Here is a 22448-nt window from a genome sequence, read left to right on the forward strand (position 1 = left end):
TTCGCTTCCATTGCTAGGGTTTCCAAATACACACTCAAGCCTCTCTCTTTCTAATCACAGCCCCTCCATTAATTCCTAAAAGACAAACAACAAATGCCCACCAAAAGAAAAAGAAGAAGAAGAAGAAGAAGAAGAAGACGAGGATACGACTGCCGAAACCCTAATATGACCCCAATTCCCAACGTTATACGTTTTATACATCTCATTTGTGTGGCGAAAGGTCTAAAATAACCCTTGGATCGCGAGAGGACTATGATACTGCATATTGCAGAAAAGTCCTCCTTTTTTAGTTTTATTATATAATCAGGCAGTTCATACCAAAAAGAAAGAGAGAATGTCTTTTTAATAAAACTAAAATATAGGCGGTCATTTGTAAAAAATCTTTTGACAATATATATATATATATATAAAACAATTGCTGCTGAACAATGTTCACGGTATCATACTAGTTTATAGCAAACTTGTTTTAGTTTCTTAAACAGTTACAGTTCAAGAGGCAGCAAGTAATGGAACTCGGCATCATAATTCTCAAATTCCACCATCTTTGACAGTGGTACCTTGCTGCTCCCCCCGCTCAATAATTCCTTTATCACTCTCTTCAATGATCCAGACCTTGGCAGTTGGCTGTAAATCCACTCCAGGAGTGACTCCGTATCGTCGGCAAAATCGCGCATATGCCAGTGCAGAAGTTTTGGTATGATGATCTTTTTCTTGCCAGTTATTCTCACTGAAGCTTCAAGGTATTCCACTTTTGCTTTCTCTAGCTCATCAACCACATCTTCTGCAGTGTAGACTCTCAGCTGCATTTGATTAATAGTTTATCAACTGTCAGATACGTGGTAATCAAGTCTATGATTAAAAAAAAATAGTTTCCAACATCAGAAAAATCCAGATTAGGAGAATTGTGAATGATTTATTTATGAGACTGCTAGTAGGAAGAAGTGATAGCAATCCACATACCGCTGGCGATGACCGGCTGCCTCTGCAAAGTGCGAATGTAACATTAGGTTCAGGGTATCCCAGACCATAAGCATGTCGAAGAAGGCCTTCTCTTTCGTCCATGATTCCCTTAGTTCATTAGAGATTAAAACTTGTCAGTAATGAGGGTTGCTGAGAAAGAAAGTGGATTAGAATATTATACTGCGCAGAAATAAGCACAAATTTGATGGATATGTAGCTCACTCACATGTTTTGTGTCGGAGGAACTCCTGAGAATGAAATGTTCGATTGCGAGTGCATTTAATACGATTCCTCCAATGTTAGCAGCAGCCTAAGTGACATGAACAACTTAGTATTTATAAGTTAACATACTTCTGGAAATCAACAAAGCACATAGCCTTAATAGTTGCTATGCATATCAAGCATGATTCCAATACACATGAGAGATAGAATGATACATAATGCAGTTTAGATGTAAACCACATAATATTCCTTTATGTGATCTAAACTGCATAGATGAATGACGGGAGAAAGTGATGCTATCCTGCTTTCTTTGCATAGTTTTCCTTAGATTTGCAAATGTTTTAAGAAACAATGTGAGGCGTATGTTTTATGATTGCTCACATCCATGTTGAGTTAAACAACTGGGTGATGCTACAAAAACATGTACCTTGTTCAGCAGTGCAAGCATTTTATCTGGAGACGATGGTAAACCATGCTGTAGAAATGCCTGAGTTCATAATTTGTTTCTCATAAGCAATATAATTAAAATATAGTCTTTGTGCATAATGTTCATAAGTATATCTTACTATACATGCATTATGCAGGCATTGTATATGTTGATCCAAAATGCCACCTTCTGCTTGTACGTCAGAAGGCTTAGCTTGATGGTACAAAGCTTATGCATCAGGGCTCTGAAAAAAATAAAACGAAGTGGAATTAGTATCATAACAATATCTAGGTTAACAAATGATTATTCACATTCGGTACAAAATTATGCATGTTCTTGATCATCACTGAATACACTTAAAAAAGGCTGGAAGAAAATATGCAAGAATACTGTCAAGCAGATTCAGCAGAATATCATCCATATCTTGTATGAACAGAAATGTCCTATTGACTATTAAATTAGTTTTCCTGTTTCGGCAATGGGATTTCTACAGTTAGTAGGAACTTACCTCAACCTTCCAATAGCTGGAAGACACAAGGAGATGCGAGTTAGATCAAATGAACCTCGTGTGAAGTGGATGAATTTTGCTGTTCCATTCGTATCTGGCAACGCACCATAATAAATATCCAATTCATGCATTATGTTCTTTGATCTTATGCAAGAGATATTAATCTTTGGAACGATTGTTCAGAATCAAGCTGACCTGATACCTGCCTCAGTTTGTGGAAGATGCTGATCAGAATTCTGATCAGTTCCTCCGAGAGCTTGTTTGGCGAGTCGGTACTGATTTCTTTGTCTACAAGGCTGAAGCTGCAGTCTGATTCATTGCGTCTTTCGAGTTTATCAGCTTCCTCATCTGTTCATGCAATTTTAAGGCTTTCATCATGGTCAATTGGAAAGAAATAGTTTAATTCCTCTCCTCAGAAGGCATGTAAGAAGAATTTTTACCATTTATCCTTGTGTAGGGGATAGTTTTATTTGAGACTAATCCCAGATAAGCTTTTCTTTCTTCCTTGATCGTTTCACCTCCTCCTGTATTTGGTAACTCTGGCAGTTGTTCACCATCTCCAACCTCTTTTCGCCCGCCTAACCCACATAAAAAGTTTCTCTGCTGTCGTTGCCACCATTGATGTTGTTGCTGTTGCTGAAAGTTCCATTCTTTGTTCTGTTTCCTCTCTTGATATAGGCATAGTTTCAAATCTTCCAGTTTTCTCTCGAGGCAAATAATCTCTTCTTCTACCATTGCTAATTCTTCGAGAAGCGCCTGAACCTGCACCAATTTATATTACGGACTAATGTGATTATGCCACCCAGTATAAGATTTTGTCTGCACTTCTGCAATAAACAAGACTATCTTTGCAAAGTCTCTATGTTGGTATTCTGCTTGTGTTCGAGAAATTCAGGCAAAATAAGTGCAAGAATATTGCATGACATCGTTAAAGTGCTTATATTTTCAGCAGAGATGAACACAAAAGTTGTAGAACTCACTTGAGCTGGACACATACCTGCAGAGGAACTAGTGAAGAGAGACATGAATGCCAGACAAATGGCCCCTGCAATGCCAACTTCCAAATCTGGTTCAACTTCTGCTCCTTCGCAAGTACAATTTGTAACTCGGCCACCTATAATTTCATCATACCATATAAAGAATTCATTCACTTCTCTCTCCACTCTGAGGGCACAGTATGAGTTCAGTATTCTACCTCTTCCTCTAGCTCCAGTCTTCTCTGATGCACATCGTCTCGCTCCATCAGGAAGTACATGAGCTTCATCACAGTAAGTTAAAGTGATGAGATTTAAATTCAAGTTCTGAGAACAGTAATGGGTAGAGGTGCCATCAAAAGCTAGAGGTGAGTTCATTTAAGATTCTTAGGTGCTGAAACGAAGGCTTTGTTGATGAGCAAAACAATATTGTAGGAGTGGAGAAGAAAAGTAGGCTACTTGTCCACAGCTTTGGCTATAGAAAAAGTTTGCTACACCTTGTTCTTCCCATGTAACCCAACTAGGTCGGTGTTGGTGTAAAACCTTACAACGTGCAATGCATGAGTGGTTTAATAGCTGAAGCGGTTGAAGAGGGAGTTGGAACACTGGAGCATTAAAGCCTTCGGTCTATCTTTCTTTCTCATGATGATGATTTGAAAATGTCATCGAAACTGAGGTTATTTATTTAATCTTCCAATTTAGACAAGCTTTTTTTCTCCCTTGCTTCTAATTTATGGCGATATCACCGGCGGCCTGTAACAGTAACAATATGAAAACTGAGAAATGCAAGAAAACATGCCTGTTTTGAGATATACAATTTCTAGGAGTAAAATAAGGGGAGGGAAAAATTTTAGTGACAATATTTCTTTGTTGTTAAAAAAAAAATACATCAAGTTTGCTGAGCTACAGTTATGGCATAGTCGATACACATTAAGAGTACTCTAGTACAAGCATAATTACAAATTAAGGGGGCTTCCATGAAGCTATTGACTGGCAGTTGCATGAGCAAAAAAGGTCTGATTGACCATCCAAGGAATGGTCAGAAGTCATTCTTCCAAAGACAAGCATCTCGCATAATTCAGCAAGGCCTCACTAAAGTTGCTTGGATCGAGAGCATTTGTTGCAGAACAAAAGCACGTGCAGCAGGTGTGACAGTCTTCCCTCTGTTCATAAGAACTTAAGAAGGGTAATCTGTCTATATTATTAACTGAGGTTTGATGATAGATATCATGCCATAGCCCATAGGCCATTGGTTGTCAAGCTGCCAAGAGTTGTTGAGGCTCTGCTGCTGATGGCTCAAGCAATGGACTTTTCTGGAACTCATTCCTCAGCTGCCCACAGGCTGCGTTAGCATCAAGTCCACGAGTCTGGCGAACACTAACTGTTATCTTTCGAGATTCCAAAGCTGCCACAAAAGCTAGCACCTGCCAAATTCAAAAAGCTAATCAAAATAATTTGTATATACAGTTTACATGCATTCATACAGGACACTTAATATTGAATTAATATATACCACTTTCTTGTAGGGCCTCCTGTATTCAGAACCTTCTATTGGGTTAAAAGGTATTAGGTTGACATGATAACCACGACCACAAGCACGGAGCATTTCGGCAAGTTCTATTGCATGCTCTGCTTTATCATTGATCCCAGCTGCCTCATATCAAATATGGAAAGTGTTTAGAACAATCATTATTCAACCTTTGTTCCAGAACATAAAGAATGAAATCATAACGAGGGCCAAATACCTAAAAGTGTATACTCAAAGGTCACCCTGCGTCCGGTCTGGAGAAAATAGTCCTTGCAATCATCCATAAGTGCACCCAAGGGATAAGACTTTGCACTGGGAACAATTGTTTCTCGAAGTTTCTGATTAGGAGCATGCAAGCTGAGGTACATGTATGATATGAATCAGTAAGAGACACAGAATAGAACACAACCCAAGAAGGATACAAGCTAAACAGTTATTAGAACTAGGTTAGATATGCATGTTCCATGAGCTAGGTTGAGTGACAAAGCACTTGTTGCAATTCCTTGCTTAATGATGTTGCAGGCACAACCAATGTAAATGACTCTTTTTGCACATACTAGAGATCCTAAATATTCAGGATGGACATCCAAGAGGGTTACATACCTGACAGCCAGGGTCGACTGAAGTTTATGCGATGCTAGCATTTTTATTGTGTTCGGAACACCTACTGTGGATATTGTCATCATCCTTTGCCCGATTTGCACATCCTTGAGGTGAAATACATGTCAGTTCAACCATGACCAGAACTTATGCAACACAGAAAGAATGACACAGTAACATCACCAAGCAAGCCTTTCAAGGGTTTCAAAATCTTGAAAGAACAACCAAGAAAGGATGATAACAAACAAAAGAAAAGATTTAAACTTGGGGAGGAAACAATATTTGACCTTATTCAAGCATCTGTGTGCTTCCAACACTGACTTCAGGTTCAACATGGGCTCGCCCATCCCCATGAACACAACATTTGTCACCCTGTGCTTGAAGAGTTCCTCTATAGCCAGTACCTAAAATCCACCACATGCTAATCTTAGTAACTAAAACAAGATAAGTACTACTCTAAACATATCTTCTTGTAGCCAAAAAGAAGAAGGCTTAGGAGAACCTGCTCAACAATCTCATGTGGGTGGAGGTTTCTCGAGAACCCTCCCTTTCCCGTAGCGCAAAATGAGCAACGTAAAGGACACCCGACCTGCTTACACCAACAATTATCAAATCCTAGAAGAGAATAAAGCAAGAAATCATAGGCATGACAGTATTCCATGTCTTGATTGTTATACCTGTGACGATATGCAAGCGGTGAGGCGAAAGGAACCTTTCTCACTATCCTCAACTGGTATTCCTACACTTTCAATCAATCTATTATCCTCCAACTTTAATAGTATCTGCAAGATTAAATAGAATGAGAAAGAACAAGATGCCACGAGGAATGAGTATAAGTGCTCTATATACTCCATATCTTATCCATATTCATGGGAATAAGAATAAGTACCTTAATAGTGCCATCTGCGGCGGAAACAGCGCGATGAACTGGCGATCTCCCCACACTCCACCCGTCTCCATGAAGCGCATCACGAAATGCCTGAGGCACTATCGCACCGAGAAATAAATTTAAAAAATCGATGAAAAATGACCAAAAAAGAAACGAACGGAATCGAGATTAGGGCTAACAATGAGCAAACTCTTGGATTTCTTTAGCCTTGGTCTTGTACAAGAGATCGTGGAGCTGCTTCCCTCTATAGCTTTGCTGCTCCCAATTCAAATCAAAATGAGTGAACTAAAAAGGATAAGAAATTAGGGTCCACGTAAAAGCCTTACTACCTGTCCGAGGTCGACTGCGAGTTGTCGGAGCTCGGGCTCGGACAAGCCGAGGAGGACGCGGGAGTCGGTATGGGGAAAGCGAACCACGGGTGAGGAGATGGCGGCGGCGCGGGAGCGCAAGGCACGTGCCAGTGGAGCTGAGCACACGTGCTGCAGCGCCGCCATTGGAGGAGGAGGAGGAGGAGGAGGAGGAGGAGGGGAACGGGAGAGAGAAAGAAGGATAGGAGACTAGGAGCGCTACACCTACGACTACGAGTGTATCTTCGCGTTAGATATTTTTGTTCAAGTAAAAGTGTCACTTAGTGGGCTCGGTCAAGCCCAGCCCAACTTAAACTTATCACTTAATCCAGGCCCACAAACTTATTATATACTCCCCTCTGTTTTCTTTTATTATTTGGCAATAATTCGTGCTCACTCCCAAAAATCATAGATAAAGTTAAAAATAAATCATAGATAAAGAGCTACTATGAAGTAGGAACCACCTGTACATGCACACTCAACCATGATAATGGTAATGGTAATGGTAATGGTGATGATAATGGACAAGCGTACAATGATATATAGTGTGGAAAAGGATGAGCAAAAGCACAAAAAAGCTATACAACAGCAGCAAGGCAATACAGAACGCAGGCCAGATATAAGACTGGCCTCAGTATCTCACTTTACTACTCACTCTGGAAGCTAAAGTATATTACATCTCCCACTTAAGCATAAAGAGGGGATGCCGATGGCCTCGGATAGGCAACCTTGCCATTCGCAACTTCCCCGGAACTTCTCCTGCGGTACCTCTGGCCGTTGCTTTGGCCGCTCATCTTCAGCTCTGAGTTAGGGTTCTTCCTGGTGTCCTTAGCATCTTGAAGTTGTTCTAATTCCAATACTACTTGGTCCATGTTCGGCCTGTACCTGGCTTCCATTGATAAGCACTGGAGCGCTAGAGAAGCAGCTTTCTGGGCTCCCGTCAGTGAGTATTGGTCTCCCAATCTAGCGTCCAATATGCGGAAAATCTTTCGCTTGCTTGTGAGATAAGGCCTCGCCCACTCCACTAGATTGTGCTGTCCCGATGGGCGATTCTTGTCCAAAGCGCGACGACCAGATAACATTTCTAGAAGAACAACTCCAAAGCTATACACATCGCTCTTGGTAGTCAAGTGGCCTTTAAAATTGAAATTAGCAAATTAAATACTAAATCAATGCACACCCCCATGTTCATATGTCATAGAGAATCAAGAATGCAGAGAATAGCTTGGCCAGCTAGCATTATATTAAGCACAACTCTTGAGTAAAATAATTTAATAAGATTGATAGTACACATGGACAACTCAGACGTACATATAATATCAAGAGAAGTTTACTTCTTCATTTGACTTCAGCATTAAATGACATCCAAGGATACTAAGTTTCCAATTCTATAACAGTAAGTGCATGAATCCAGCTATAACTGACGTCAAATTTGAATTATTGATGTGTATTCTGCATCACTGTCATGCAAGTTACATGAGATACCCCAGCACTGATGGCTTGGTTTGGTTATTTAAAGTATCTTTCCTACCAGGATGTCTCATGTGACTGAATTCCTTGTCTATTGTATTAGGTTTAAGTAAAGACTAGGTCTCGCACAAAGGCTCAATACCAATCTATTGAGTTGGATAACCATAGGTTGCAGTTTTCCTTCTTGTTTACTAGTTGGAGATTGCTCAAGTGCAGTCAATTATAGATGCAATGCAACAAAAGAAAACTACCTGTTGCAAGGTATTCAGGAGCGGCATATCCATATGTTCCCATGACCCTCGTGGAGACATGACTTTTACCATCAATTGGACCATCTTTTGCCAGTCCAAAGTCAGAAAGTTTTGCATTGTAGTTCTGTAGATGGAAACAGTTGATTTTCAGATTGAATCACTTTACACTGGAAAGAATAAGGCAAACCATAATGTAACATACTGAATCCAGGAGGACATTAGAGGTCTTGAAATCGCGATATATAACTTTTGCCTCGTCGCTGTGCAGAAATGCAAGCCCTCTGGCAGCTCCAAGAGCAACCTTCATTCGGAGGTTCCAAGAGAGTGGCTGGAAGTGTGAACCCCCTGAGCGATAATTGACATATTAATCAGCAAGAGCTAGCACACAGCATTACCCCCGAAAAGTACGGAAATTGTCTCCAACCAAGCATGAGAGATCTAGTTTCTATACATCCATTGAAGATAATATAACCAATTATAAAACTTACTCCTGAAAAGATGGTTCTCCAAGCTTCCTCGGGGCATAAACTCATAAACAAGAAGCCGTTGTTCATCCTCTAGGCAATATCCGATAAGCTTGACAAGATTGGGGTGAGACAGCTGACCCAGGTAATTAACCTCTGCCTGCAAGAAATTACAAGAAATCACATTTCAACCTTTTTTTATAGAACACCCAAGAAATAAATTGATCTCACCAGGTAAAAAAGCAACTATTTTGATAGAATTTAAAACTAAAGAAAAACTCTTTTCTCAGGAAAATGGTACTCACCAACCATTCTTTGTGACCCTGGTAGCCTTCCTGGTTGAGCTTCTTGACAGCAATAACCATTCCAGTCCCAGGCTTGGCTGCTGCAAATGTGTGTTCATCTATCCATCCCTTGAAGACTGAACCAAAACCCCCCTCACCCAGTACGCTGTCTGGGCGAAAGTTCCTGGTTGCGGTTCTCAGCTCAATGAAGGTAAAGCTCTTAACATTGGCTGACTGCAAGATGTCACCCTCGCTCCGAGGTGTCAGAGGCGCAGATGAAGCTGAAACTCGGCTGCTAGAACTACTCAAGCCGGTTGTCTTCCTGCTTACACTCTTAGAGTTCGCCCCTAAGCATCCAAGACAACATGTTGGAAACAAAATATATATTCTTTCCTAGGAGAAGTTTCGCCAAAATAACAAGAAAAATGATAGCCATGAACAAATCAATATTCATGATTGGACTAATTTTGCACTGATATATTTCTCCAAATGAGGTCATTTGAAAGAAACTACTATAAATAACTTCTAAATGTCACGAGGAGGGAAAAAAACTCTGCTCAAAGTTCTTTGTTAAATTAAAGATATGATAGATGAAAGGCGGGTTAATCAGAAATGATTGCACATTATTTCAGGAATTGGACATAAATTTCCACCTTTGCATAGTTCCGAAGGAAAATGAAGTGGATTTAGATGTAATAGAGGCGAGGCAAACTGTTCGACCTGGCAAACCACCAATCAAGAACAATGAACTCAAAGCTACCGATCAATTCCACAACTACCAGCAAACACTGATGAAATTAATTCCGATCAAGAATGTTCCATTCGAATCAACAGCTTCGAAGAAAAACAGAGATTTATTGCCGAAACAGGCCGATAGACTATTCAAACTGATAAAGGTTCAAATCTTTCATATTAAAAACCATTGGCTTTCGAGCAAATCCACCGAAATCTCTGCCCTTGTAGTCTCTAATTCAAAAGTAGAAGGGATTGAAAAAAAAAAAAAACGGGGGGGAAATTTGCAACAACAAACCTGAAGTAAAAGCGCTGCGCAATGGACTCTCCGAGCTAATCTTCGCACCCCAACAATTCCCCATGGCCAATCCAAACAATAAGCTCAAATAAATAAAGTCTTCTTCTATTCCACCTTCTCCTCTCTCTATAAATCCCGAAGGAGGCTAGCGCTGAAAGCAGATCCGTGATCCAAACTACCGGATCGCTCCGAAAGACCTTCCCTTTCTATCAAATCCTAGCCCACTTTTACAGAGGGCTCGAATCAGGGCCAAAAGGAGCTCGAAAGGATAGCGAAAAGAGAGAAGGAGCACAAGAGATAGAAAGAGAGATATATATGTATTAAAGAAAAATAGATGTCGCCTTTTGTCTCCCTTCTCACCTTTGGGGTGGGGGATTCTCTTTTAGACCTTCGCGAAGGTTGACCTCTCTCTCTCTCTCTCTATATATCTCTCTCTTCCCAAACTTTCTCTCTCTAGAGCTCCATAATAATGCAACCAGTGAAGGGGAAATTGTGTGGGGTTGCATTAATGGCGGCCGTTGGTCCCCCAGTGAAGACGACGAGCGTCGAAAAAGCTTTCTTCTAAATTACGGGCTTCTTTTGCAAATAACCACCTGCGCCTACCTTTAATTGTAGAAAGTTCAAAAATAAATAAAAATAGATGCATACTCCAACTCAGACATTGCTTATAGAAAATAAATTAAGTTGCGACATAGATATTTAATGATGCTATTATTTTCCAAGCCATCTCACTTACTTTGGAGTTTGGACTCTTCTATTTTCCCCCCTCTTTTATTTACAATAATAGTGGTTAGCAGTTAGGAAGCATAGCGTTTAAAAAATTAAAAATTACAAATTACAAATTAAAAATTAAAATAAAAATTGGGTTAGTAGACTAACACTCCTAGTTATTAACCTCATCTTTTTGGTGCGCTAAAGTTAATGTTTGGAGACAAGTGAGTAGATATTTGTTAAGCTACGCAACCACTAACCAGGGGCTTATTATTAAGCATTGGGTCAAAACTCAAAAGGGAAGGCTGGCAAGTGGCAATGCCTACTTGCAACTTTCCCACGGGATTGGCGGCTAACACTTGACCTCCCCTTTCAATGAATCCAAACCCCTCGGTCTTAGTGCATCTGTATCGGAGGAAAACAAACACTCACGAGAATTATCTGATAGAAGATAAATTATATATTTATATTTATATATATACGAAGATTAATATGGTCAATATAATATAATATAAATTGCGTACGGCTACCTGCCCTGAAACTCACAAAGTCAATGAATCACGATAGGTATTATATTCAACTCTTTTTCTCGTACTAAATAATTAACGAAAATTAGATTAACCAAGTAGGCTTACCTAATTTATTGCATGACGAGTTTTTTTTACATTTTGTGAGTGCTGGCATTTTATTTGCATGTAATTAATTAGACCATGGTATTTTTAAAGGTGTTTGAAAGGGTGGCGTAGGTTCGTCTTGAGACTTTTAAATGTAAGCTAGATCTCTGTTTACATGTGAGGAAGCTTAGCCTTTTTCCTCCACCTACTTGTGGTTAGGCAAGCACCACTTTCACTTTGACTCCATCTCATGCCTCCCTCATTTTCCGTAGAAATTAATACTTCTTTTCATGAGGGGTCTATTATTATATATGCGAACAAATGAACAGGATCTAAGTAAGTGTATAAAGATAGTATTATTAGTTTTTCTCCGAGACAAAAATAGTTTCCGTATCTGTGGGATGGATGGTTACGTAGTCTGTTTAATATTTGATAGAATAAAATAAAGGCATAGTTTTGACTGGACCTATCCTGCCGAAGGATTACATCTAATTCCTCTAGCGAGAGGAATCCTCTGCCTCAAACAATCATATTCACCACATGTTTACCCTTTTCTATCGACATTATCGGCAGCGTTAGATCTTTCTCTATAAATATGACAAAATGTAACACTCATGAACATTATAGTTAACTCTCAATATTTCATTACAATGCCTCGTAGCCACCACGGCACTGCCCTCTATCCTGATAGAATCTTCACCTCTACCCGTGGCTTTCCGTAGTCCAAGCACGATCTTCATTGTCTCACTGAATTCCTTCCAGCGACGCCTACCACTGCTACCGCCACTACTACAACCAAATATCTGCTATCGTTCCGGATGACAAAGCCCGCCCCACCTTGGTAATCGAGCTCGTCAAAAGCTCCAGCGGGTTACTTGGCAGCTCTTGATTGGTTTGAGTGATATGGGCCTGGTTCATTCCTTTATTGGGCCGAGAAAGGCCTGAGATAGGCCCAAGAGCAGTCTTAGCGGGAAAAGAAATTTCCCGCCTTTGAAGATAATAACTACTAACAAGATCGTTCGGGAAGCTAGGGTTCCTTTCCTTTTCGTCTCACTGTAAGCCCTAATTATTCTCGAATCTGGAGAAATGGCAGGCCAATCCGACCCAAGTCTCACGATTTTTTCTGCTCCGGAGGTATCGATTTCAACCCAAATGTCTGACCGTTGTTGTTCTTTTATTTTCTGTCGCAGTCGATTAATTAACTACTTCGCGGATCTCAGGTGGAGTTTCTAGGGGAAGACGAAATGGTGGAGATCGTCCCTAACATTAGGATGGAATCTTTGAACATGATATGCGTAATTCCAACTCTTCCCTTTCCTTTTTCTTCTAAAATAAGTATACATCTGAATTTGCGATTTTAATTTCCCTGATATAACTTATAGTTCGTAATAGATTGGATTGATCCGTGAGATACTTGATTGTGGTTCTATCAGGGAGATTTTGGTCCGTTCTTTCCCCAAATGGCTAGCAAGGTGCCGCTTTGGCTTGCTGTGGCTCTCAAGAAACGAGGGAAATGCACTATTCGTACGCCGGATTGGATGACAGTTGGTGAGACTTTCTTCTCCTTAGCCTTGCAAATTTCCTTACGCCTATAATTCACGTGACTAAACACTTTAAGTGTGAGACGCCCTTTAGTGTACTTATTTGCCATCAGAGATTATTCATTTAGATCATAATGAAGTCCTTTCTTGCTTTCTTGTTTGGTGCTTTTGCTAGAGAGGTTGACACAGGTGCTGGAAGCTGAACGAGAGTCGCCTAGAGAATTTCAACCACTGCCTTTCCATTATGTTGATATCTCAAGGCTTTTGTTTGACCAGTATGTGACTAGAACCATGTTTTTTGTTTCTACAGTCTTTTGTCGTTGTTACAACATTGCTGATGCAAAACCTAATTTTATTGTTTCCAGTGCTCGTGATGATATCCCGGATGCATACATGGTGAGTTTCAAACATGCTTACAGATTATATGTGCTTATGGTTTTCCTTGAGTACTTCATTATCAGATTTATGATACCACAGGTGAGATCTTTGATCGAGGACATTAGAGATGTAAGGTTTCATAAGGTAGAAACCGGCTTAGAGATGATATCTGGTCGTACATATGCAGTAAAAGTACGTGCATTTGACTCCATATTTATATCTCTTAAAATTCCAAATTTTCTTTTTCCTGTCTAGTTGATTTGTTACTGGAGAATTCCTCATTATCTTATGATCAAAGAGTAATTACCTTACTGTATTTTGCTTTTTCCAGCTCAAAAATCTCTCTGCAATGGAAGTAAATATTGTGCGCCCTTTCATGGTTAGAACCTTGCAGGCTTTCTATAAACATGATAGCCCAGAAATGACTCAACAAGAAGATTTTGTGGGAAGCAGAAGACCACAAGTGGCTGATCGAGCTCCGCGAGTAAGTTGGTTCATTTCTTGATAAGTTGGCAGCTAACTTTTCACTCACTCCATTAACAAAATTTTTGTTGCATCATATAATTCAAATTGAAATGCAGGAAATAAGTGTAACTTTTATCACTTTTGGCAAACAAACTGGTTAGGAAGTGTATTTCTTTTTTCACTAACTCATATATTTGTATTTTCAGAGAGATTTAAGGCCAAGATGATTACGTATGTCTTCTCCCATAATCATTGAAAATTTGATTCCAGATGGAACTTTTCATCAGATGAAGAAAATGTAGATGCATCAATGAAGGTAGATATTTTTTTTTTCTTTGCAGTAGAATTTTTCTTTCTAATTAAGCTATCTGTTGAATAGAGTTGGCAAATGCTGCTTTTCTTAAGACATCCATTTATATTCAGTAACAGAGTTTTCATAGAATATATTCTATGTTACAAGGCATGTAACACTATATAGCAGAATCCCTCATGGGAGCCTGGTTATTCTGGCCCAGTTTTGAGTGTCAACACTTGATCCAACTTTGGTTATCATCTTTTTTTGGCAGACCTGCACTTTTAGCCTTTACTTCCTCATTGTTGTGCATGCTGCCCGTTACCGGAAAAGCAAGATTGTTTTCAGAGTTTTGTTTGTCCATTATTGCAAGCAACAGCTATTAAGTCCATATCCGTACAGCAAGGATCCTAGGATGATAATTATACTAGATGCTTCAATTAGATGAACCTATGAAGGTTTTGTTCCATTAATACTTTCCTGTTATAATGAGGCCTGGTAGAAAAGTTCACTGCTAAATGTATCAATAATTCCAGTTCACTTGTTGATAGAAGATGATGAATATTTGTCTTACTGGTTACTACGAAGAAAGATTCCCATCACTATATTAAATTCACAAACTGTTGAATGAGTGCAGGTTTACATATAAATGAGAAAAAAAATATTTTTAATTTTCTAATTACTCAATAATTAATACTTTGGGGAATAGACAGTTTCATATCTGGACAACAGATTAAAAAAAACTCCCGGGTTGGGGCTGGAATTATTAGAAATTGCTTTCTACTTAAGTTTCCACTGAAAGTGCATCCATGATTTTCAACCTATTACTGCAAATTCCATGTATAGGATTTTGATTACTTAATCTCTACCATAATCTAGACATTTCACTAGTGTAAGACTTAACATTATTAATAATTGAAGATATTAATAGCCAAAAGATATGTTGTTTGTCCTTTATTAGTGGAGCATTCTTTGGTTTGAAACTCTATAAGGGATAATGTTTTATACACTTTATGAAATTGTGAGACTGGGTTCTTTAGAGGTCTGCAGAGACAAGGCCATTTGTGCTCTTGTTTAGTCTCATTACTGGTTGTTGACCTTGGCTATTCAATTATGGGTTTAATCATCCTTTCCTCGCTAACTTTTGTGAGTAAGACCTATTTGGCTTTGAAAATTTATATAAGCAATTATCTTCTTTTGGGTTAAGTCTTAAGAATGAAATTGTTCATCTGGTTTTTCATTGAATTCTTGGTTGTTTTGTGGGATGGTGGTCACGAGGTCAGTAGCAGTTAGATTGATTAGTTCTTTGCACGTACAACCTGTGAAATTATAGAGATCCCAATCCAAGTGAATTGTATCCACCGGTTATTTTATTTTAGTGACACAATGTTTGAACTGTCACCTGGGATGTTTCTAGTTGATAAAAAGGTTTGAATAATCTATTATGAGACTCTACTGGCTTTAGTTAGTTAGTTTTTTTTTTTTTTCCATTTCTTTCAGAAGATTTTGCCTTCCATCATATTCTAGAGTCTAGACGCCTCTTTTGAAATGTACTTTGCCTCTTCTCTTTCATGCGAAGTTGCTGGATCATGGTTACCTTTTTTTAATCTGTCACAGCCAGTAAGTTTGGGGAAAAAAAAGGCAAAATTAATCTCTCGCTAGAGACTATCCAAGAGAAGCTTCTTTTTTTTTTTCTTCTGCATTCTGGGTGCAACTTGTAGTAATCATTTGTCATAAAATTCAAGGATAAAATGTTCAACTCTCATGCTTTATTTTTGTAGGATCACACTTCCGTATACGAGATTTGTAATTCTTGAACATATTGATTATTTTTCTGAATTAGAGGGTGAAATTTTCAATTTGACGTGCTTCAGGATGCTAATAAGATCCAATTTTCTTCCTAATGTGGAGTTTATCTTTTGAGCTTCCGGTAGTAATTACTCTTCTCTTTAGCTCGGAGGCACTTCTTCTAAAGCATCGGGATTGGAAAACGTGATCGATGTCAGATCGTCAGAGCCCATCTCATATTTCCCTTCCGCACCACGAATACGATTCATAGCAGCCATGAGATCAGGTGGCCGGTGGCCCTCATGCATGAGGATAAGGACATCTATTTTAGTGAGTGCAACCAAATGATTGGCCAATGGATGGCCTCCTATTTATGCATACATTGCGAAAGGATTTCTTCCTCATCATGATAAATCCATGTCTTTATTATTATCGAGTCACGATTTTATTATCTTCACAATTTTTGTTTTGGCAAGTTGATCATCAAGTGGCAGTAACCAAATTGCAAGTAGACCATAAGTATAAAAACTTTTGGCATTTTTTTTAGCTACTTTAACAACTGCCATTTTTTATATTATATAGTTACCATGTCCTAGCGAGTTAACCTGTTCGTTTCTGTTTCTCTAGATTTTGATAATATTTAAAATTATGTGCTTAGTGCACGTGTGGTGGTGTACTATTCTTTTATTGCATGGTACTCAAGAGAATAATTTTATATATCTTTTCTGCAACCAAGACTGCAGTAAGAAGTTGCCTGCGCATTAAAAATAAAAAATAAAAAATAAAAAATTATTGGAGGGGGTTGGCATGGTAGACCATCTCTAATTTCTTGGCAGGAGATTGAATTAAATATGGCATCGTTTACATAGTCAATGCTTAGGTATTGATGATCTCCACAGTAACACAAAATGCTTTGCCCTTGGAGTCATGCATGTTGTATGGCTGGTATTGATGACCAGCTCCATTGAGCATTGTATTACTTGCCGTGTAACCAAAATTCTCAGCACGCGATAAGCAGCAAGTGGGACAGTTGCATTTGCGAGTCAAAGGAGAAAGACTGAAACAAGTATAGTTGATGAGTATGAATGAGTAATTTATATACACGTTAGACGAATTGGGTTCTCTCTCTTAGAAAGAAATAGTCACCGTATAAAGAGAATTTGATTTTTTTTTTTTAAATATATATATTTAGGAAAGAAGCGAGGAATTCAACGGTCCGGGCGCGTGAAACCCTTTTGTGTGGGTCCCACAGGGGAGTCATTTAGTAGGCGTGGCCCGGACACGGCTTCCTCGCTGTCTCGAACTCCCGAAACTTGGTCCGCAAGGCATTCATTCGCATTTAAACTTTTCGTAAAGTCTTCGAATTTACCGGAATGCCCTCGTAGGCCCCATGTGATGCGACGGTGCCGTCCTCTGCTCTTTCTTTCTTCCTCGTCAAGTCGTTCCATATGATTGACCTACTACCTCCTTAACGATCAAATTTAAATATTTGCCTATTTATAATAATTGATTTGGAGCCACATGTTGGCGATATATATCCAGCTCACCACCCTCGACAATACCTACAAATAAATATTCATCATTATTCCTTTGCACTAACTCCATCTTTTATCGCATGCTTCCTGTGTGTTTCTTGTCTACAAATTCTCTATATAAGGATAGTTGAACTTGTGACTCTATACATTATATCTCTATATTAATTTATCTTGTTAGAAATTTTGCAATATTAAATCTGACTGGCAGCTATTATCAGAACAATTGAAATTAATTTATTATAAATATTGTCTGCAGCTAATTCTTTTGGTCGACACAGGCAGAGGGGGAGGACCATGAGAAAGGGAAGTCCGAACGAGCACGTCGTCAAACTATAAATTGCGGTCCAAGTTGGATCCTGATCTTTTACTCTAATTTTGGATTAGTAGATCTGCCTGCGTCTCATAGTGATAATTAATCTCTCTTTTTTCACATAAACTTACACAAACATTTATTTGGTAATACATTTGGAATTTTTTTTTTAAACGGGGCATGTACAATGAACCCAAAAAAAAAAATTCTCTGTACATTTTCTTTTGTTCCTCCTCTACCACCGCCCCTTAATAATGCTGATTGTAACAATTAACATACCTATTTATGAATCATAGCCAACGGAAAAAGGGAAGTAGGAAACGATTAATTAATTACACCACAATTTATCCGTGCCTAATTAGTGATTAGCCCATATTTAGTTAAGGGGCAGTTGTGACAGCCGAACTACATGTCCCACTGGCCCTAAATTTGGCCAAAGCCTCCGCAGCAAGGAACGGTCCGATCTGCCCGGATCGCCAAACGGACGGATGCGATCGCACGGAGTTTTAAAAAAAAAAAGAATATCGAACGGGGTGTTTATCCTTTTCCCGCCGAAGGAAAAGGAACTCCCCCGACACCTTCGAGGACATTATCGTCATTTCGTACCGTCGGTGGCGTGTTTATATATATATGTGTGTGTGGCGACCGCCTTCCTATGGCTTTCGCGTCTCGACCCATTCCTTCCTTCCTCCCCTCTCCCGTCTTATCCCTCTCATTTCGTATTCGTGAATACGTTTTTCTTCAAATTTATCACCGTTTGAGAGGAGATTAGGTCTCGGGGTCTTGAATCTTTCGTCGATATAACGTGAATTCCGAATCGCCTCCCGGTGTATAGATTCTCGTTTCCGCCGAGGAATTCGCGCTCGTTTATGGGATTTTGATCGAAAAAAGGGTTTTTTCTTTAGGGCTACAATTAGGGCTTCGGCTTCCGATCTCATGCTTTTAGCGAAGGAGTTCGGGATCCGGGTTGGGGAAACGTTGTCGCCGACGGCAGTCTCGCGGCGGCGTCCCGCCAAGCTGGGGCCCTGGGGATTGGATCCGCGGATGGCCACTGGCTCCGGCGGAGTCAGGAGTGCCGCCGGCGATGGCGATTGCCGGATCTGCGCGTCCGTTGAGAACCTGTGGGTGAAGAGGAACGCTGGGGAGGGGAGGGAATTCGTGGGGCAGATCGGTGGGTTCAGCCACGAGAGCGAGCACGACTTGGCGATGATGGTGAGTGATTTCTTGGAGAATGGAAGCAGTGGTAATGAGTCACGGTATAGTAGTGATAGCGATTCGGGATTCCCTGATCTCGGGCACCTTGCCGAGAAGGTTTTGGTGAGTCCCAAATTTTAAATTTTGCAGCTTTTCTAGTCACTATGTTTAGCAGTTTATATGTTTTTGTTTGATAATTCTTTTTGCGTCCTCTTTAGGGATTTATTTATACTATTCTTGCTGATTAGTAGTGCTTCTCATCGCAACTTATATTGAGCTTTAGCACTTCTATGTAAATCTATGCGGTTTCAAAGTTTGAAATTTGCAACTGAAATATATAAAGAACTTTAAAGCAGTGAGGCGTCTGCACCTCACCCTCTGCATAAAAACGGAAGCTGCGGCTTTTTTAACTCCCTGATAGATGAGAATTGTACAAAGTTGCCTGATAATGGGAAAATTCAAATGTCCAGTTATACACTATCCAAAGACAAACTTTAAAGGCCTACTTCATTGACCTAATGATCTTTTCATATATTATGTGTTTAGAGGAGAAGAAAAGGATAAACTTGAACCAGTCTTGATTGCATTAATGAGTGGGTCCTCAGTATCAAATCATAGTAAAACTCGTTAGTTTCTTCTGCTGCTTGTTTTTCCTTTACTAATATTGGATGTATGAATGGCTTTTTCATGACTTAGTAGAAGTTTACCATCAATTTTATACCAATCCCCTTAGAGAAGAATATCCCACGATCTTGACCAATCTTTCGTAGTATTGGAGATCCCACTTTTTTCTATGAAGAGCGCTTCCATACTTTAAAATCAATCTGTCTTACAAAAATGTTACTGATTGAATAGTTTGTAAAGACTGTCAGCATTTTTCAAGAATGAAATTTATGCTTAGGTAAAAAGTATAATCTCAGTTCGACTAACTGAAACCACGCCAACAGTTTTCATGTTTAATGTTCATTGCTGGTGATATGTGATCCTCATTATTAGTCACATCATATGGTCCACAATTTATGTTGGTCACTGAAGAGTATTCCATTTGTTTCTGTCCGTAAAGTTGAGGTAGAAATGGTGCCCGAAAGTACTCAATTAAGGTAATAAAAAATTATGATAACTAATGATTTAATGTGTATACTCTAGTTTAGTATTGGCACTGGAATGTAGGAGCACCATAGCTAGCGGATTAATTAGCTTTTTAACTGTAATGACATCCATAGTGGCTATATTTCAGACCACCCTACTGGTTAGCTGACTTCAGCCCTTTTACCTTTCTTATGTTATGTGTGGTTCAAAGAGATTGATTACCTCTTTCAGCTTATGGTTGGGTTTGGATACTACTGAGGATTTCATACTTCTGATAGCCACATTGATTATAGTTGTTTTCATGAAGAAGTTGGAATTGTTTCATTGGTGTATTGAAGTATTGAGGTGCGAAATGCTAGATTATTTTATTTATTTGTTTTTCTATGTGAGTAAATATTTAATTATATATGAGCTAATTGTATCTATAATCTCATCCTTATGAATATGGCTCATCTAATTTTTTTTCAACCAATGAATATCAATTTAGTTTCTTTTTTTTTTAATTTATTCTGCAGTTCTATAAACGAGCTGTTGATCAACACGAGAGTGATCTGCTTTCAGTTGTGCATCCACTTTTGCTTTCTGTTAATAAGTCGGACCTTCGTACCGTCAAAAATGGTCCATGCAATGCCAGCTGTATTCGGCACTCGTTAGTCAAGCTCCTAAGATCATCTGGTTGTGATGCTGCTGTATGCTCATCCAAATGGCAAGGCTTTGACAAAGTCCCTGGAGGTATTGTTTGTTAGAGCTTGTGTGTTGATCTTTCTATGGAATTCTTTGACATTCCCATTGAACGGCTTTCAAAATGCTCCTGTTTATATTTAACAGGTGATCATGAATATATTGATGTGATTGTTGGTGGCAGCACTGGGGCTTCTGAGCGTCTGATCATTGAGATTGACTTCAGAAGCCACTTTGAAATAGCACGAGCGGTTGAATCATATGATGCGATTTTGAATTCCCTACCAGTGGTCTATGTTGGCACCCTTCCGAGACTTAAACAATTCTTGCAAGTTATGGTCGATGCTGCCAAATGTTCTCTCAAGCAGAACTCAATGCCGCTGCCTCCATGGAGATCCTTGGCTTATCTGCAAGCAAAATGGCACTCTAAATATGAGAGAAAAACTAGTTTAGCTGGAAGAGACATCCATGATACCTGTTTTGATCATAAGCAGTGCAAAGGACATTTGAAGAGGTTGAAATCTTCCTTGCAGCTAGAAATGGAAGCAGAACGTTTGTTGAAGCCTATTATCACTGACAAGAAATCGAGGGCAAAGTTTGAGAGGCGACGATTGTCCCTGCTCAGAAGTTAATAAAGGTATTAAAAAACAGGGAGGAGGATTAATTCATTTTCCTGGTATAATAAATAGCGAAGAAAATACCGAGTGCTTTTTATTTTAACAAAAAATAGCCCTTTCTTCTGTCAATAAAGACGAGATGTCAGTTCTTTAGTCTACAGGTTTATCATGGCTAGCAATAGTAAAAATAAAGAGCCAAGTTTTTGAAGGCATATCAACTGAAGTATTGGATTTTATTCACTGCATTCCTCCTCTTAGTCAGCAGGAGGCCGACAAAGATAATTGCTCTTCTGGTCAACCTACTGAATTGCGTGTACTATAGTAATTTCTTCCATTTGGGTTATTAAATCATCCCTTCTTTTCTAACTTCTTCCCACACAGGAATTCTTTACATTTCTGGATAGCGAAAGAAACCTTTCTTTATCCACTTGTAGCTCTTCATATATATGTTGTTACAGACAGTTGTGACACTTGTTTATATTGTCATTCTGTTGCAATGAATTTGCTGTTGGATGGTCAATGCACCTGTTGCCCTATTTTATTTAATCAGTGCTCGTTATGGAGTTATTTACTAGCATTATTGTACTCAATTAGGTAGAGTGGCCTGTCTCTCTATATTTTTTATGTGGAAAGATGTGAAATTTTGGTTCAACCTTGATCCAGTGATTGAACAGCTCTCCTCCTCTTGCCATACCATTTGATCATTGATAGGTGGCAGAAAGGATAAGATAAGGACCTCACCTCCAATCTAGGTGGTCATTCCTCTTTATTTAGAATAGTAGCCAAACGCCATATTTATTGCTTTCCCTGTCTGAAAACATTGTAAGCAATAGAGATAATGCCAACCTTGATCTGCAAAAAAAGAAAGAAGTTAAAAGACAATAAATAAGGGTTTTCTTCTTTGAAAAATAGGCATCAAAAATTAAATGCACAGCTTCATTAGAAGTGTAGCACAGTAAAAGTAATATTAGCCTTTCCAAAACTATATACCACACACTACAACCTACATCCATTTATTGCATTAGGGAACATCGCAATATTCAAACGAACGAAAAATACAAACACTAACCACCACTTATCTAATGCATCACATGACCCACAATCACGATCAAACATTTGCCACCACTAATAACTATAACATTACCCAATTCAAATATAATTCCATTACATACAAAATAAAAGTATAAACTTTGGGCGTCTACAACATTAAAAAAAAAAAAAAAATCTCTCCTCAAATCAACATATGCTCTCCCTTAGCAGAACCAACTATCGAGTCTTC

General features: G+C 39.0%; 5 protein-coding genes across 7 annotated transcripts; 2 read left to right on the top strand and 3 right to left on the bottom strand.

Moving 5' to 3' along the window:
- Window positions 1–422: 422 nt before the first annotated feature.
- On the bottom strand, window positions 423–3447 carry LOC140781330 (uncharacterized). The gene is given in 10 exon segments (XM_073127269.1): window positions 423–800; window positions 961–1068; window positions 1187–1270; window positions 1610–1669; window positions 1754–1853; window positions 2118–2289; window positions 2292–2465; window positions 2558–2879; window positions 3115–3231; window positions 3313–3447. Coding segments are annotated over 10 exon segments (1524 nt in total). The 5' UTR covers window positions 3382–3447; the 3' UTR covers window positions 423–482.
- Window positions 3448–3939: 492 nt separating this feature from the next.
- Window positions 3940–6699, bottom strand: LOC140781612 (uncharacterized). Its single transcript, XM_073127669.1, has 10 exons — window positions 6438–6699; window positions 6288–6363; window positions 6109–6206; window positions 5897–6001; window positions 5722–5808; window positions 5507–5623; window positions 5223–5326; window positions 4837–4976; window positions 4605–4741; window positions 3940–4515 (listed from the first exon to the last, which is right to left on the bottom strand). Exons 1-10 carry the CDS (start codon window positions 6600–6602, stop codon window positions 4348–4350), a joined length of 1197 nt encoding a protein of 398 aa, XP_072983770.1. The 5' UTR covers window positions 6603–6699; the 3' UTR covers window positions 3940–4347.
- A 244-nt stretch (window positions 6700–6943) lies between these two features.
- LOC140781611 (receptor-like cytoplasmic kinase 176) lies at window positions 6944–10529 on the bottom strand. Its single transcript, XM_073127668.1, has 6 exons — window positions 9955–10529; window positions 8946–9271; window positions 8665–8800; window positions 8379–8521; window positions 8177–8300; window positions 6944–7590 (listed from the first exon to the last, which is right to left on the bottom strand). The coding sequence occupies exons 1-6, from the start codon at window positions 10016–10018 to the stop codon at window positions 7142–7144; spliced, it is 1242 nt and encodes a 413-aa protein (XP_072983769.1). The 5' UTR covers window positions 10019–10529; the 3' UTR covers window positions 6944–7141.
- A 1746-nt stretch (window positions 10530–12275) lies between these two features.
- Window positions 12276–16353, top strand: LOC140781090 (DNA replication complex GINS protein PSF2). Of its 3 annotated transcripts, none has more exons than XR_012107638.1 (9): window positions 12276–12413; window positions 12500–12574; window positions 12713–12827; window positions 12996–13095; window positions 13186–13216; window positions 13298–13390; window positions 13530–13682; window positions 13870–13979; window positions 15909–16353. XR_012107638.1 is itself a non-coding variant. In XM_073126887.1 (8 exons), exons 1-8 carry the CDS (start codon window positions 12366–12368, stop codon window positions 13888–13890), a joined length of 636 nt encoding a protein of 211 aa, XP_072982988.1. In that variant the 5' UTR covers window positions 12276–12365; the 3' UTR covers window positions 13891–14203. The 3 variants fall into 3 exon arrangements, 1 of the variants encoding a protein (XP_072982988.1); XR_012107639.1 differs by having other exon boundaries at window positions 15830–15969; XM_073126887.1 differs by lacking the exon at window positions 15909–16353 and having other exon boundaries at window positions 13870–14203.
- A 1851-nt stretch (window positions 16354–18204) lies between these two features.
- On the top strand, window positions 18205–21689 carry LOC140781854 (uncharacterized). Its single transcript, XM_073128122.1, has 3 exons — window positions 18205–18905; window positions 20387–20603; window positions 20700–21689. The coding sequence occupies exons 1-3, from the start codon at window positions 18525–18527 to the stop codon at window positions 21182–21184; spliced, it is 1083 nt and encodes a 360-aa protein (XP_072984223.1). The 5' UTR covers window positions 18205–18524; the 3' UTR covers window positions 21185–21689.
- Window positions 21690–22448: the final 759 nt, after the last annotated feature.

The sequence above is a fragment of the Typha latifolia genome, chromosome 2, assembly GCF_019914945.1.
Source record: "Typha latifolia isolate L0001 chromosome 2, TyphaL0001v2, whole genome shotgun sequence".
NCBI classification, from domain to species: Eukaryota; Viridiplantae; Streptophyta; class Magnoliopsida; order Poales; family Typhaceae; genus Typha; species Typha latifolia.